At 52.4% G+C, this 14,830-nt stretch overlaps 3 protein-coding genes across 3 annotated transcripts in view; 2 read left to right on the top strand and 1 right to left on the bottom strand.

Moving 5' to 3' along the window:
• The window catches only part of Lrrc43 (leucine rich repeat containing 43), a 20,271-nt gene extending 9,986 nt beyond the window's left edge, over window positions 1-10,285 (top strand). The window contains exons 5-12 of the mRNA XM_026787837.1: window positions 1,073-1,311; window positions 1,794-2,008; window positions 2,288-2,649; window positions 7,385-7,526; window positions 7,728-7,865; window positions 7,953-8,141; window positions 8,442-8,475; window positions 10,027-10,285. Coding sequence (XP_026643638.1) covers window positions 1,073-1,311; window positions 1,794-2,008; window positions 2,288-2,649; window positions 7,385-7,526; window positions 7,728-7,865; window positions 7,953-8,141; window positions 8,442-8,475; window positions 10,027-10,154 — 1,447 coding nt within the window. The 3' untranslated portion in view covers window positions 10,155-10,285. The remainder of the gene's footprint in view (window positions 1-1,072; window positions 1,312-1,793; window positions 2,009-2,287; window positions 2,650-7,384; window positions 7,527-7,727; window positions 7,866-7,952; window positions 8,142-8,441; window positions 8,476-10,026) is intronic.
• Window positions 10,286-12,011: 1,726 nt separating this feature from the next.
• Window positions 12,012-13,209, top strand: B3gnt4 (UDP-GlcNAc:betaGal beta-1,3-N-acetylglucosaminyltransferase 4). The gene has a single exon (XM_005344510.2). It carries the CDS (start codon window positions 12,108-12,110, stop codon window positions 13,152-13,154), a length of 1,047 nt encoding a protein of 348 aa, XP_005344567.1. The 5' UTR covers window positions 12,012-12,107; the 3' UTR covers window positions 13,155-13,209.
• A 162-nt stretch (window positions 13,210-13,371) lies between these two features.
• Diablo (diablo IAP-binding mitochondrial protein) overlaps window positions 13,372-14,830 on the bottom strand; it is a 16,549-nt gene continuing 15,090 nt past the window's right edge. Inside the window, exon 6 of the mRNA XM_005344414.2 lies at window positions 13,372-14,136. Within this exon, the coding sequence (XP_005344471.2) occupies window positions 13,935-14,136 (202 nt within the window). The 3' untranslated portion in view covers window positions 13,372-13,934. The remainder of the gene's footprint in view (window positions 14,137-14,830) is intronic.

The following is a 14,830-nucleotide window of genomic DNA, read 5'->3' as shown; positions in this document are numbered from 1 at the left end:
GATAATAGATAATAGATAGATAGATATAGATAGATATAGATAGGTAGATGATAGATAGATAGATAATAGATAGATAGATAATAGATAATAGATAGATAGATGATAGATAGATAGATAGATAATAGATAGATAGATAGATAGATAGATAGATAGATAGATAATAGATAATAGATAGATAGATAATAGATAGATAGATGATAGATAGATAATTGATAGATAAATAAATGATAGATAGGTAGATAATAGATAGATGATAGATAGATAGATAGATAGATAGATAGATAGATAGATAGATAGATAGATAGATAGCGATAGATAAACAAACAAGTGGGAGAGTGGGAGGATCTGTCCTGGGAAGGATGACTTCGTGCAAGGCCTGTGATGATCCCCTGCATTGTCCTTTTGTCCCTTTCCAGGGACTGGCCAGTGACCAGCATAGCAGAACAGGTCTGGGAAGAGAGGAACGAGGAGAGAGAGTGAGGAGTCTGGGTCCAGGCTGTGGGGTGACCACGACAGTTGGTGTGACAACATTATTCCCTGGTGCTTCTTTGGCCTCGGCGTGAGCTGACTCTAGATTGTGGCGTGGGTGGAGCTCTGCTGCTCCTGTGTCTTGGTCTCTCCTGAGGCCTGGGCTTCATCTTCGCCTGCCTGCCAGTCTCAGTTGCTCCTGTGTCCTAGAGGATGAGCTGGCGAGCTCTCTGTGGCCATGGCCATTGTGGCTTTGGAGAGAGATTTCCAGCCACAGCCTGGTGATCCTCCTTCCCGGGCCCCACTTTCCAGCCACACTCCCTGGCCCACCCTCCTGCAGGGGTTTCCAGCATGTCTGTCAGTGGGAATTTGTGAAGAACCTTCTAGAGGCACAGCAGGGTTTGATCTTTGGCAGGGAGGGATGTGCAGGATAGAAGCCAGGTGGGGAGGGCTGTGAGAGAGAGTCCGAGAACACAGGCTGTGTTCTGGAGAGAAAGGAGACGGCTCCAGAGCTGATCCAGGTCCAGGGCGGAACAAGGCGTGTGGCCCAGAGCGCTGAGCCTCCCCTCACTGAGCCTAAGCAGCATCTTGGCCCACCTTCCAGGCCCCAGCTCGTCTCCCTGGATCTGGGCTTCAATGAGTTGACAGACTTGCAGAGCATGATAGCGGGTCTCTGCACCCTGAAGCACCTGAGGCTGCTCGTGCTGCAGGGGAACCCACTGGCCCTGGTTCCTTACTACCGTGGCTTTACCGTGGACAGCCTGGCACGCCTCTGTGTGCTGGACGACATCACCGTGTCTCCCAGCGAGAAGCACCAGTTCCGGGGGCTCAGCATTCATGGTGGTAGGTGTATCACACACCCAGGCCTCTGCCCTGTAAGCTGGCCAGCAGCTCTCCCTTTGCCCTTGGCCCTGGTCAGGTCTACTAAGTATTTTGTGGGCTTTCTCTGTGTGGGACCCCTGTGGTTCGGTCGTGGGGTGGCGGCTGGTCTTTCTGGATCTTGTTTCTATGGTGGCTTGACACCACCCCCTTGTGGCTCCTGATATGAGGTGCACCAGGGCCTTTGCTGGCTGAGTGGTGTGATGCTGGGGGTCACAGCTGAGATATCTAGCTGATGGTCTCCACCTCTCCCTCCCTCAGAACTGTCTCTGCCACGCGCCTCTCGGCACCCCCATTTGGCAAACAGGAAAACCAGACTTCATAGTTATGTAATGGCTTATCCACGGCTCCCTCCCGGTGAACTCGGCAGAGCTGGGACTCTAACTCTGTGGGTGGGCAGGTCAGCAGACAGCCCAGTCTCTCAGTCCTGCCATCACTCCTTGCAGACCTGTTGGCACGTGAGGCACAGTTTCTGGTGACCATCGGCAATGTCAGGGGTGTTATTGACAGCTCTGTCTTGGACCCAGAGCCGGGACCTGAAGGCCCTTTCATCAGTTACAGCTATTATGTGACCTACGACTTTGTGGAAGACGAGGATGGTGAAGGGAACGTGCGCGCCAGCACGATGGCAGAGACCCATCCCGACAGTGTTCTGGCTGAGGTGCGACCGGGCTAGGGAGCAGAGTGGACTTCACACAGGCCTGTGGGCTTTTGTGTGCACACAGAACAGCTTTTTAGCTGCCCCCGCCCCCCAATCTTCAACACATAGTCATACCTCCTCTATTCGGGGGCCTGGTTCTCGTCTGATATCCCCTTCCCCAGGCAAGTTGAGTGGCTGAGTTGTAAATCCACCTGCGTGGCCTGCGTGCACCGCATTCACAGAGCGCCAACCAGCACTCACTGGGATAACAGCCCGAGGCGTGTTTGTCTTTGCTCGCAGGTGGTAGAGCCCTCCTCCAGCGGGGAGCAGTTAGATGAGGAGGGTGGCGAGGAGGACCAGCCAGAGGTTCTGTTGGGGGCCCATCCTGGGGCCCGGCGCCACACCCGAGCAGGTCGCCAGGCCCGCCGTCAGAGGCTTCACACAGAGTCGCCCGAGGGCCTGTCCAAGGAGTTGTCCGAGTTCATAGCTGAGGAGATGAACCAGATGGCCGAGGACTCCGGAGAGTCTGGGATAACAGATATGGAGGAGTCGGAGACAACCCTTTCCATCCGCTCTGCCCCACTGCCACAGTCGATTGACTCCTCGGAAGAGCTGTCAAAGCTAAGGCCTCGAATAGATCCAAGGCTCTGTCCATCCCCAGGGTAAGGGTAGAAGGCGGCTGCGGGAGGGCGGAGCATCCGGGGTTGCCACAAGCCAGGGCTGTCCTTGCAGCCTCCCTTGAGCGTCTGACTGTTGAGCCAAGAAGAACTCCCAAGGCCGTGCCTTCTTATTAGCTGGCCCATAGGCTGTGAGCTAGAGGTAGGTTTGAGCTTGGCCACAAACCTTTCTTTTCTGGAGCCCTAACCTTCCACTCTGAGCCCCAGATTCTGTAAAAGACTGGCTTCCATCTCAGCCATTGGGATTGGGTTCTTAGAGTTTTTCTTTTATAAAACAACCCAGATGTGTTTATTTTCTATGGATGTGTGTTTTGCCCGCGTGTACAAAAGTGTACAAAATGTGTCCGAGGCATGAGGAGCCTGGAAAGGTACAGGGCCCTCTGGAATTGCAGCTATAGCTGGTTGTAAACTGCCATGTGGGTTCTGGGAACCGAACCGGGGTCTTCTACAAGAGCAGCAGCCGGTGCTCCTAATCTCTGGGCCATCTCTTAATTTAGCTTTTCTGTCCACGTGGGAAGTGTTCATCTAAAATGCAAGGCGCTGGGTTCAAGGCCGTAGGTTCTTTGTTTTGTGTGCTGTACTGAGGTTGAAGCAGTGGTCTCATATTACTAGACAAGTTCTCTATGGCAGAGCCTGCAACCCCGATCTTTTTTTCACTTTGTGCTTGGATACAAAGACTCACTAATTTTCTAGGCCAACCTTAAACTTGAAATCCTTTTGGCTCAGTCCCCTGAGTAGCTCAAATCTCAGGCCTCACCAGGCCTACAAGCCAGGCTTTTGTTGCCTAGTAAACCCAATTTTCACACAGACGTCTACACACACACACACACACACACACACACACACACACACACACACGTCTTTGCATGCGTGTATTGAATGATAAATTTCCTGCTGGCTTTCATGAGAATGCAGGAAACAATATGGCTATTTACACATAGTGTGGCTGAGCTCTGATTCACACATTTAACCCTTCATCGGCTTTGCCACTTTGCCGTCCTGGGGTGTGAGAGGTTAGTTAGCTTCTTTTACCATGGGCTGTAAGAGTTGTTGGGTTTGTTCGAGGTGGAGGGAGGGAACCCAAGTCTCAGTGTCTGCAGAGCATCACCAGGACCGAGCTGCATCCCTAGGCGTTGGTTTAAACCATGTTGAGTGCATGATCTAAGCTTGCTGAGATCCAGGGATCCCGGGCCTCGGTTCCCAGCGGTGACAGAGCAGGGGAAACAGCTGTCCTGCTGCCATGGTGAAAAACAAGCAGGGCTGCAATCATCTGACTCTGTCAGGAGGCGAGGGTCCCAGCTGAGCCTTCTGCTTTTGTTTAGTTCTGATGCTGGGGACTGAACAGGGACTTCCTGCATTCTATGCTGCTCTGTGGTTTGCTCTACCACTGAGCTACGTCAGGGCTCAAACTGAGGCATTAAACCAATGCTTCTTTACTTGGGGGAAAATTAATAAGAGAGGGTGAGAGACCAGGGGTGGTGGCGCACACCTCTAATCCCAGTACTCGGGAGGCAGAGGCAGGCGGATCTATGTGGGTTCTAGGCCAGAGCCTGGTCTATAGAGAGAGTTCCAGGACAGCCAGGGCTACACAGAGAAACCTTGTCTGAAAAACAAACAGAGAGAGAGAGTGAGCATGGCGGTACATGTTTGTCATCCCAGTTTAGGAAGCTGAGGCAGGAGGATTATGAGCTTGAGGTCTGCTTGGGCTTTGTAATGGGTGTCTCTGAATGAATGAATGAATGAATGAATGAATGGGCGGGCATAGGAGGGAAAGTCCAGAGGAAATCAGGCACAGGCTTTAGGCGACTAAGAGTCCAGTCTTAGAGCCATGATGGGGTCACACAGTCGGTCAACAAGCTGTGACAATTCTTGAGAACAAATGGTGTCTGCTGGAGAAGCTTCCCTAAGCCCGGCGATTGCGCTTTCACTGGAATCTGGTCACATGGGCACCCATTGCCTGCCACCCCCTACAGTTCCACACTGTGCAGGCAGTCTAGACCCAGTGACCTCAGAGCCACCAGAGAGTGGGGAGAGCCTTCCAAAGCCCAAGTGCGGGGGTTGGGGAGACAGCTCAGTGGGGAGGTGCTTGTCTGTGGGTTTTGGTGGGAAGTTGATCCCTTGGCGCTGTAGTTACAAGTATTTGTGAGCCACACATTTTGTGGGTGCTAGAATTCTGAACCCTGGTCCTCTGATAGATCAACCCTCTAGACCCTAAATATGTCCTCTGTTGAAAGGAAGGTTTTTTGTTTGTTTGGTTGGTTGTTTGCTTGCTTGCTTTGTTGGTCACATGACTAAGTAAAAAGCACGGAGTGACTTTCAAGGCAGGGTTTCTTTTTGTAGCCGTGGCTGTCCTGGAACTCACTCTATAGTCCAGGCTGGCCTCGAACTCAGAAATCTGCCTGCCTGTGCCTCCTGAGTGCTGGGATTATAGGCCTGTGCCGCCACATCTGGTTTTGCGCGGTGCTGAAGATGGTGGACCAGGGCTCTGTGCACACGGGCAAGCACTCTGCTACTTGAGCCACATGTTCAGACCTTTGTGTCACTCCGTGCTTTTTACTTAGTCATGTGACAGACAGAATCTGACAATTTTACCCTTAGCAAAGTGCCTATTATGCCGGGTGGTGGTGGCACACGCCTTTAATCCCAGCACTCGGGAACTCGGGAGGCAGAGGCAGGCAGATCTCTGTGAATTTGGGACCAACCTGGTTTACAAGAGCAAATTCCAGGACAGGCTCCAAAGCTACAGAGAAACCCTGTCTCGAAAACAAAACAAAACAAAAAAATAACCCCCCCCCCAAAAAAAGCCTAATTACAAGGTTGAGTAGTATCTGAAACTACCACCCCTGGCAAGATTATTGTTGGGTCCGGGATCACGCAACGACAAGGAACAAACCACCAAAGTCTATTAAATCAGAAGCAAGCTTCTGTAGCTGTGGCCATCGGGCTGGTTTTGGCCTCCTCTTATAGTAAAATCAAGCACCAGGTGTGGGTCAAAGAGCATTTACAACCTTGAGGTCAGGCTTAAAGTCACTTTACATTTTAAGTTTTACAACTTTTGGTTATTGGACATTAGAATATTTGCAAAAGCCCATAGCTGACACAGCCACTTTTCACTGTCCCTACAAGACAGAGTAGAGTCACGGGGTGGGGTGGGGGGGAGCACAGTTAAAAATGAAGGAACAGAGGCAACAGTTAGAAGCTAACTTTGTCTGCAGGACCTGCCTAGCCAGGAAGCTGGGAGGCAGGAAGCCATTGTTAAAAGTTTACCTCTGTCCAGACAGCACTCGGGAGGCAGAGACAGGAGGCCATCCTGGTCTACTAGAGCGAGTTTCAGGACAGCCAGGGCTACACAGAGAAACCCTGTCTCAAAACAACAACTAAAAAATGATCTCTGTACACAGTGGCTGCCAGGATGACGGTGCTTAAGGAATGGTCTTAAGAAAGTGTTTGTTAAAGGTTAACAATGGCTGCCAGATTTAGGTTTTTTCTTCCAAAATGTGTTCGGGCTTACAATTTTATAGTTCTTTTTTTGTTTTGTTTTGTTTTGTTTGTTGAGACAAGGTTTCTCTGTAGCTTTGGAGCCTGTCCTGGAACTAGCTCTTGTAGACCAGGCTGGTCAAGAACTCACAGAGATCTGCCTGCCTCTGCCTCCCTAGTGCTGGGATTAAAGGCATGTGCCACTGCTGCCCGGCACAATTTTATATTTCTATATTCCTGACTGAACCCTTTATTTCTGTATTCTATTCCTGGACTCTCGACTATAACTCCCTTTAGCCCTGCCTGAGTACACAGCACAGCCACGCTATCTGTATTCGCTGGGGCTGAGCCAAGGGATCACCGGGAGACCGGGCTCCTTTTCCATCATCTCAGAGCAGACAGAACTCAACACCAACTGCCCAGCTGCCCGCCCCTCTCCCACCCCAGCCTCTTCCCTGCTCCTCACTACAGACCTGTCCAGCTTTGGCTTCCATACAGTCACCGCGTTTGCCTTCCATGTCTGGATCATTTCTTTGAGCATGATGCAGCTTCAGAGTTAATGTGTGCTGTGGCATGGGTCAGAATTCTCTTCCGTGTAGTCTTCCACTGATGGAGAGATCCCTCCCCACTTCACTCATTCACCTGCTCAGCCGTGGGCAATGGCTGACTCCTACCCCGTCCCTTTCCACTCTTTCCCGGTGCGCTCTTCGGGATTCTTGCTTTGCCCCTTTGGTTTGTCACCCCCCACCACATGTCCCAGGAGAACTCGCGTCGCCTTAAAGCATCGCTTTGTAATGACTTGTGTTTATGATGGTTTTTTCCATTTGGCTGTTTTTGTTTTTTGTTTTTTTTTTTTAATTTTGGAGCCGAGCATAGTGGTATAGACCTACAATTCCAGCATTTAGGAAGTAGAGACAGGGGGATTACTTCAAGTATGAGACCAGCATGAGCTATTTAGTGAGTTCCAGGTCAACCAGAATTACAGAGTGAAACTTTCTTTCAAAAACCTAACAAAAACCCTTATAGATTCTAGCTGGTGGACAGCTGCCGTTCCACACGGAGCATGTCCAGAAGAGCACCTCTGCTCAGCCTTTGCCAGTGTTTCTTCCTGGCTTTCTGGGTCCTTTGCCCTGCCCGGGTCTTGGTCTCTCACCATTTGTGGGTGCTTGCTGTCTTTTTGGGCATCCCTTGGCAGCCTTGCTCCAGGTTGCCAACACAGTCCCACACGTCTCTCGTTCCCAAGGACAGTTCTCTTCAGCACCGTCCGAAAGCCCTGGACTGACGTCATTCCTTGTAACTATGAGATGAAGCACAACCTCAAGGAGCTGGTGCGGGTCAAGAACTTCCTGCTGGCAGGGACCACGGTGACCATCGTAGAAGAGAAGGTGGGCAGAGCAGAGGGCTCTGGCCTCTCATTGGCTGGAGTGTTCTGTGTCCGCATCCTTTCCAATGACCTTTTTCTTGTCACGTTGTCACATTCATGTTCCCTCCTCGGTTGCCTTTCAGAGCCTTTCCAGAAAGGTCAAGGCAGGGTGGGTCTCAGGAGTCACCTCCCCTCTTCACCCGAGATCGGGTCTGTCCTCCAGATCCTATCCTGGCCTGTGTTGCCCACTCCTGTCGAGAGTCCCTTGCCTGCCAAGAAGGGGAAAGCAGACAAGAAAGCGAAAGAGAAAGAGAAAGAGAAAGGGAAGAAACAGAAAGTAGAGGAGGCTGCCAAGGAAAAGGTAAGGCCTGCTTGGGTCGCCTCAGGGCAGGGAGGGGAGTGTGGCCCAGTCTCTGCTCACGCTCTGTGCTCCTGGCCTTGCCCACAGGACAAAAAGGGGCTCAAGAAGAAAAAGGAGCCACCCAAGGAGCTGCGCCAGGACCCACCAGTGCTGCGCGTGCTGGGTAGTGGCCTGGTGTACCTGGAGCCCTTGTTGGCAGGGGACTCGGCAGTGACCACTGTGTGTAATTTTGGGGTGATCCGCACCATGGAATCTGACAGATTGACTCATGCCAGGGTACAAAGGGGCCCTTGGCCTTGCCCTTCCGTCTCTGCCTCCCCTCTTCCTTCCTTATGGACAGCTTGCTGGGTTGGGCAGGGATGGGTAAGGTCGAGGGTGGCGACACTGGGGAGAGGCCCTGGTTGTATGTCAGGGCTGTGGGGCACCTTTGACAGTCGCTGTTGTGGTGACGGCCCAGGTCAACCACACTCCTCAGCAGAGCCCATTCTCCCCGGGGAGGGGTGGGTGACCCCAGCGTCAGCCTCAGGGTCAGCATCGATCCCAGCGAACACCTGGCTTTGTGGTTCTTTCTCTCAGGATTCAAAGAAGATAAAGAAAGTTCCCAAAAAAGGTAAGAGCCAGTGGCTGCCACTGAGGGCAGGGTGGGGGACTGAGCCCAAGGGACTATGGGAATGAGGGGGACTGAGAATGACTTCCAGCCAGCACAGAAGCAAGCCCAGAATCATCCTGAAGCCCAGTGCAGCTGCGGGCTGTGTTGTACTGGAAAGGCCGGGGTGGGTGAGTCCTGGCCCGGCCCTGCCCTGCCTTCCCACCCCTGTAGTCTTTGAGCACGGGATCTCCCAGCCCCAGGTTTGTCTTATGTCGGAGCTTTCTAGCTTCCTTCCTTTGCCCCCTCCACCCGTGCCCACTTTCTTCTGCCTACTTGGATAGGGTAGCCCAGGCTGGCCTAGAACTCAGTTTTCTGTGTTAGATTTGAGAGTTTTTGCTGTTGTTGTTGAGTCAGGGTTCCTTCGCCCTGATCAGCCTGGGACTCACAAATAGTGGGGTGCCATTAAAGTACTTAGAGATTAATTCATTCAGTGCCTTTAATAGAAAAACTTCGCCGAGCGGTGGTGGCGCTTGCCTTTAATCCCAGCACTCGGGAGGCAGAGACAGGCGGATCTCTGAGTTCGAGGCCAGCCTGGTCTACAAGAGCTAGTTCCAGGACAGGCGCCAAAGCTACAGAGAAACCCTGTCTTGAAAAATAGCAAAAGAAAAACTTCAAGCCAGACATGGTGGTGGCAACCTGAGAGGTAGAGGCAAAAGCCTGAGAGTTTAAAATTATCCTTAGTTTAAGGCAAGCCTAGGCTCTATGAAACTATCTCAATAAACAAACAAGAGGCCAGACAGTGGTGACCTGGTCCTTAATAGCAGTACTCAGGAGGCAGAGGAAGGCAGATCTGAGTTCAAGGCCAACCTGGTCTACAAAGAGAATTCCAGAACAGCCAAACCTAAGTGAGATGAGACCCTGTGTAAAAAATAAACAACCAAACCACCACCACCAACAAAAAAAACCTGCAAAATACTCACATGTTTTCTCTCTCTCATGCAGTGCTGGTGAGCAAACCTAGGGCCACCAAAGCTCTCCACGAGCTGAGCTGCATCCTCAGTGCCTTTCTTTCTTTTTAATTATATGTTATGTGTGTGAACTGTGACCTGTATGTGGCGATCAGAGGGATAAGTGGATCCTGGGGATGGAACTCAAGTCATCAGGCTTGCCGGCTTTTAAAAAGCACCATAAGTTTTTATACTCAAACAGCTGGGCCTTATTCAGTGATCTCGACAGATGCAATTGAACTTATTCTTTATTACAGCTAACATTGTAGGTGCTGAGATTAAAAGGCATGCGCCACCACCACCCAGCAAAGTTTTCATTTTCAGAAATTCTAAATAACTTTTGAAATTAAAGGCATCCACCACCACAGCCTGCTCCAAGTGGATCCAAAAAAAAAAAAAAAAAAAAAAAAACATTCTAGGCCTGGTCTCTTTCGGAAGCTGAGTTCCTTTAGGTGGGAGAACAGGGCTTGAGTTTCGGGATGAGGGAGGAATTCGTCCAGGATCGGGGAGACCTGCATCCCATATGTCCCTTGGGGCTCATCTGTTCGCACTGTTGCTTTCTCAGAAAAGTCAAAAATGGCGACTCCAACCTTTGAAAGCGTGTACCAGCCGGAGCCCCTGACAGTGGAGATTCAGATCCAACTGCATCAGTACCGCTCGGTGGAGGAAGCTTTCCTCAGCCTACTTGACTAGCCGGGAAAGTAAAGGATGCTTCGCTCCCGGAGCTTGGGTGTCTTGAGTGTCCACCGGCAGGGGAGGGGGCGTGGCGCGGGCCCCCCAACGGGCATCGGGAGGAGCTCAGCAGCAGCGACCTATCCGACCTATCCACAGATGCTACCGGGAACGGAGAGCTTGGAGGGGTGGGGCGGGGCCCAGGGCTCCCGGAACCCCGCCCCCTTAAGTCCCGCCCCGAAGAATTTCCTTCGGGAACCCCGCCCCCTCTCACTGCCCCCTCCCTGGAGCCCCGCCTTCTCTGGGCCCCGCCCCCGAAGCCCCGCCCAGCAGGGTTTCCAAGCGCACAGGTGGAAGCCGCGCAGCCTACGTAGGTGTGCGGTTCCCACGGGATCTTAGGTAGGTCTGGGGAAGACGGGGGAGGCCACGCGGCCTGCGGCGCCTGGATCCCGTTGACCGGAGTGCGGGCGCCTCTGCTGGCGGACTTCTGTTGCCCCTCCGTCTCGGGTCAGCTCTGGGCGGTTGTCCTGATTCACTGCGCTGCCGACTCCGGCGACCGCAGCCCTGTAGATTCGGGCTGAAAGAATGGAGCTGATCGGGCCCTTTTCCCGGAGCCTGAGGCTGGCGACACCCCCAGGGCGAGGGCGCGCAGGACCCCGGGCACGTAGTACGGTGGGACGGACTTTCGGGCAGGGAAGTAGACTTTTCGAGGACTTTGGGTGGGCATGGGGTGCTGCGGCGTGGGAGGGCTACCAGGTCACGGGACAAACCAGAGTCCCCCTCAGTGAGTGGCGCGGACGGCAGCAGACTTCGCACACCTGAGATCCTGGAGCAGTTACAGCTCCGCTGCTCTCCACACCTCCGCGAGGCTCAGCTCCGGTTGCAGCCTAAGAGCTTTTTAGCAGCCTCAATTCCCCCCCCCCCCGCCCCCCCTGGGTCTTTCACATCCTTAGCCGCAGCAGGAATGACATTAAAACAAACCATAGGCACATATTTAATCTTGGGCTACATCCTCGGGTGTTGCTCCTCAGCCTTGCGGGGCATTCTAGTCCCCATACGCTCTCATCATCAGGTTTGTCTACTGCGGCGCGCAGCTTGGCTGTTCTCTCGGCCTGTCACTTTTTGTTCCTGTGCTTCATGCACTTGCTCAAATGTCCCAAGGTCTGGTAACCTTTCCTGTCACTTAAGTCTTAGCATTATCTGGGTTATCTCATGCCTGTGAGGGTGTTCCTAGCTGCTTGGCTAACACTAGAGATGCTAAAAGAGATGCTCTGGCTATCGCTAGAGACGACAGGGACAAGGCGGACCCAGATAGACCGTTTTGAACTGAAGAATGGGAAAGAGATTCGGGGATGAGTATTCAGAGTTCTGCCTGCTACACTTGTGGCCCTGTAGGTGTGGAGCTGGCTGTGGCTCCATGCTCCAAGGGATGGAGGCAAGGAGAGGCACTAGAAAACTTGTTTTGGGGCTGCGGGGGTGACTTAGTTGTGCCTGCATGCACCCCAGCGCCACATGAAACTTGCCTATGATCCCAGTACTGGCGAGGTGGAGGCAGGACGGTCAGGTGTTTAACATCTGTGGCTATACAGCAAGTTTGAGATTATTTCTGAACACGAGATCCTGCTTGGGGGTGGGAGGAATCAGAAAACTTTTTAGGCAGGATACAAGACAAAACTGTATACAGGAACAAATGACAGGAAGGAAAGTGAGGATGAACTGTGTTAACACAGGCCTTGGGCAGGCGACTATGGTGAATACCATTTGTCTTTGGGTCACTGTAAGACTTCCTGAACCAGAATTCAAGAGGGTGGCATGAAGCCCAAGCTGTAGTTCCTTTGATGAGCCCCACCCCTCCCCCTAACCTCTCCTGCTGTGATTTTTGTTCTGTGAACCACCACTGCCTGTTGCTGTCATGAAGTTCCCTCTTTCAAAAGGCCTGGGACTCAGGTGCTCTCTCCCCACAGGGCCTCAACTATGTGGCGCAGGTTGGGCTGTGTGCTGTCCTGCAGCCTTGTAGCACTGCGGCTCAGCGGCCTGCTCTTTCTGAAGGAGCGCACACCAACAGGGAGCTCCAAGGCCCACAAGCACTTATGGGCGTTGCCAAGGCCCCAGCACAGCCAGTGCCCACCCAATTTAGCAATTGCTAATGCCTCCCTGTCCCTGCCCAGCCGCCATCGCCTCTTCTTAACCTATCAACACTGCCGAAACTTCTCCACGTTGCTGGAGCCTTCTGAGTGTGCTAGGGACACCTTCCTGCTCCTGGCCATCAAGTCACAGCCTCATCACATTGAGCAGCGTGCAGCTATTAGAAGCACTTGGGGCCGGGCTGGGAGCTGGGCTAGGGGCCGGCAGCTGAAGCTGGTGTTTCTCCTAGGGGTGGCAGGACCTGTGCCCCCAGCCCAGCTGCTGGCCTATGAGAGCTGGCAGTTCGATGACATCCTGCAGTGGGACTTTGCTGAGGATTTCTTCAACCTGACGCTGAAAGAGCTACATGTACAGCGCTGGATGGCAGCTGCTTGCACGCAGGCCCACTTCGTACTAAAGGGAGACGATGATGTCTTTATCCATGTTCCCAATGTGCTGGAGTTCCTGGAGGGCTGGGATCCTGCCCAGGACCTCTTAGTGGGAGATGTCATCCGCCAGGCCCGGCCCAATAGGAACACCAAAGTCAAATATTTCATCCCATTCTCCATGTACAGGGCCCGCAACTACCCACCTTATGCAGGAGGAGGCGGCTATGTTATGTCCCGGGCTACTGTAAGGCGACTTCACACAGCCATGGAAGAGGCAGAACTCTTCCCCATTGATGATGTCTTTGTGGGAATGTGCCTGAAAAAGCTAGGGGTGAGCCCCATACACCACGCTGGCTTCAAGACATTTGGGATCCAAAAGCCCCTGAACCCCAGGGACCCTTGCCTGTACAGAGGGCTCCTGCTGGTGCACCGTCTAAGCCCCCTGGAGATGTGGACCATGTGGGCGCTGGTGACAGATAAGAGGCTCAAGTGTGCAGCTACCCCCTAACCCTAGCCCTGAAGGGCCGGTTGAGTAACAGCTTCCTCTCACCAGGAGAAACTGAAACCAGGTCCCTGCTGGTCGACAGGAAGCACTCTCCATTTCTATAATGCCACCAACCTTATTGAATTAAAAGTGCTAAAACCTGGCAAACTTGTCCAGCATATGCAGGAAGGCTCGGGTCCTACAACTCCCACCACCTAGGCAATGAAGGAAAGATACAGCATGACTTTTTTTTTTTTTAATGCAAACACCAACTTCTCTTCCTTTGGACACAGCAGAGAAACTTGAAGGAGTGAGCAGGAAGCATGTGTTAGAAGGCTTGTGGGGAGCACCAGGAACAGTCATACTCTGAGAAACTCCTTAGCTGAGCTGTGCTCACAGGGACAAAGGACATTATAAACACAAATCTTACAAACCAGATAGGCTCCCTCTTTTGGAGCAAACTTTAAATTATACTTGAATATCTGAGTAATATTAAAAACTGCAGCTAAACAGCAATTGAACTTGAGGGTATGGCAGAAAAGGCCCCTCCTCCTCTGGCCCAGGTTCGTAAAATACTTTGGGTGTAAGGTAAAAAAAATGGCGAGAGAGGTGCTGAGTGAGACAGTGTTGGGTGAACCAGGCTCAAAGACAGACCAGAAAAGGGCAGGCACAGCTCACAAAAGGCTTCCGGTCTGACCGGCAAGGGCAGAGCCTGTTGTCTCCGCAGACTTGGGGTGATACCAGGTGGATGCCATCACCCGCTTTCCCCACTGAGTGGGCAGATAGGGCAGTGGGCTCAAGGCCTTAATCTTCCCGCAGGTAGGCCTCCTCTTCCTGGTCAGCTCTCTCATCACCGGCTTCCTGGATTTTCTGGTGCAATTCTTGTGTCTGTGCTTCAGCCAGCTTGGTTTCTGCTTTCTGGGAGAGCTGGCGCACCTCCTGCACCTGCGACTTCACCAACTGGATGTGATTCCTGGCAGTTATAGAGGCCTGATCAGCTCCTGGTGAGAGAAGGGATAGTGCATTGAGCACAATTAGGCAGAGAAGTCAGACATAGGCCTGAGTCTGCAGCCCAGCCCTCATGGGGTTACCATCCGCTCTGAGCTCAAATCTGCATCTTATGCTTTTCAAGATGGGGTATTGGATGTTGGGGAGATGACTCAGTGGTGAAGACTGCTTGCTGCTCCAGAGGACCCAAGATGGGGAGTAGCCCATGTTGCATGGCTCACAACCACCAGTAACTTGAGCTCCAGGGAATCTGATGCCCTATTCTTGACTCTGTGGGCATCTACATGCACATACACTCAAGGACATATGCACCAAATTGTTTAAAAAAAAAGAGACAAAAACCTGGGGTCTTCCCATCCAGCCCTGCCAGGCCTTGAATTTTTCTGTCTCACCCATAAGGTGCACCACCCTACCCAGGTGGGTGCTCGGCTATCCTTGATTTTAAGGAAATGCCCATATGGGACGTGCAGCTTGATATAGAAGTCAGTCCCACTCAGCTGTTAGTCTGGTGCTGTGCTGGCTTAAACACTTACTACAGGTTGGCCAGCACTTCATACACATTGTAGTGTGGATTTTTTTTTAAAGAGTCTCTTGACGGGCGGTGGTAGCGTACGCCTTTAATCCCAGCACTCGGGAGGCAGAGGCAGGCGGATCTCTGTGAGTTCGAGACCAGCCTGGTCTACAAGAGCTAG

The sequence above is a fragment of the Microtus ochrogaster genome, chromosome 2 (genome assembly GCF_000317375.1).
Source record: "Microtus ochrogaster isolate Prairie Vole_2 chromosome 2, MicOch1.0, whole genome shotgun sequence".
Lineage (NCBI taxonomy): Eukaryota > Metazoa > Chordata > Mammalia > Rodentia > Cricetidae > Microtus > Microtus ochrogaster.
Note: the sequence above shows the minus strand (reverse complement) of the source record. Positions and strands in the feature narration are given on the sequence as shown.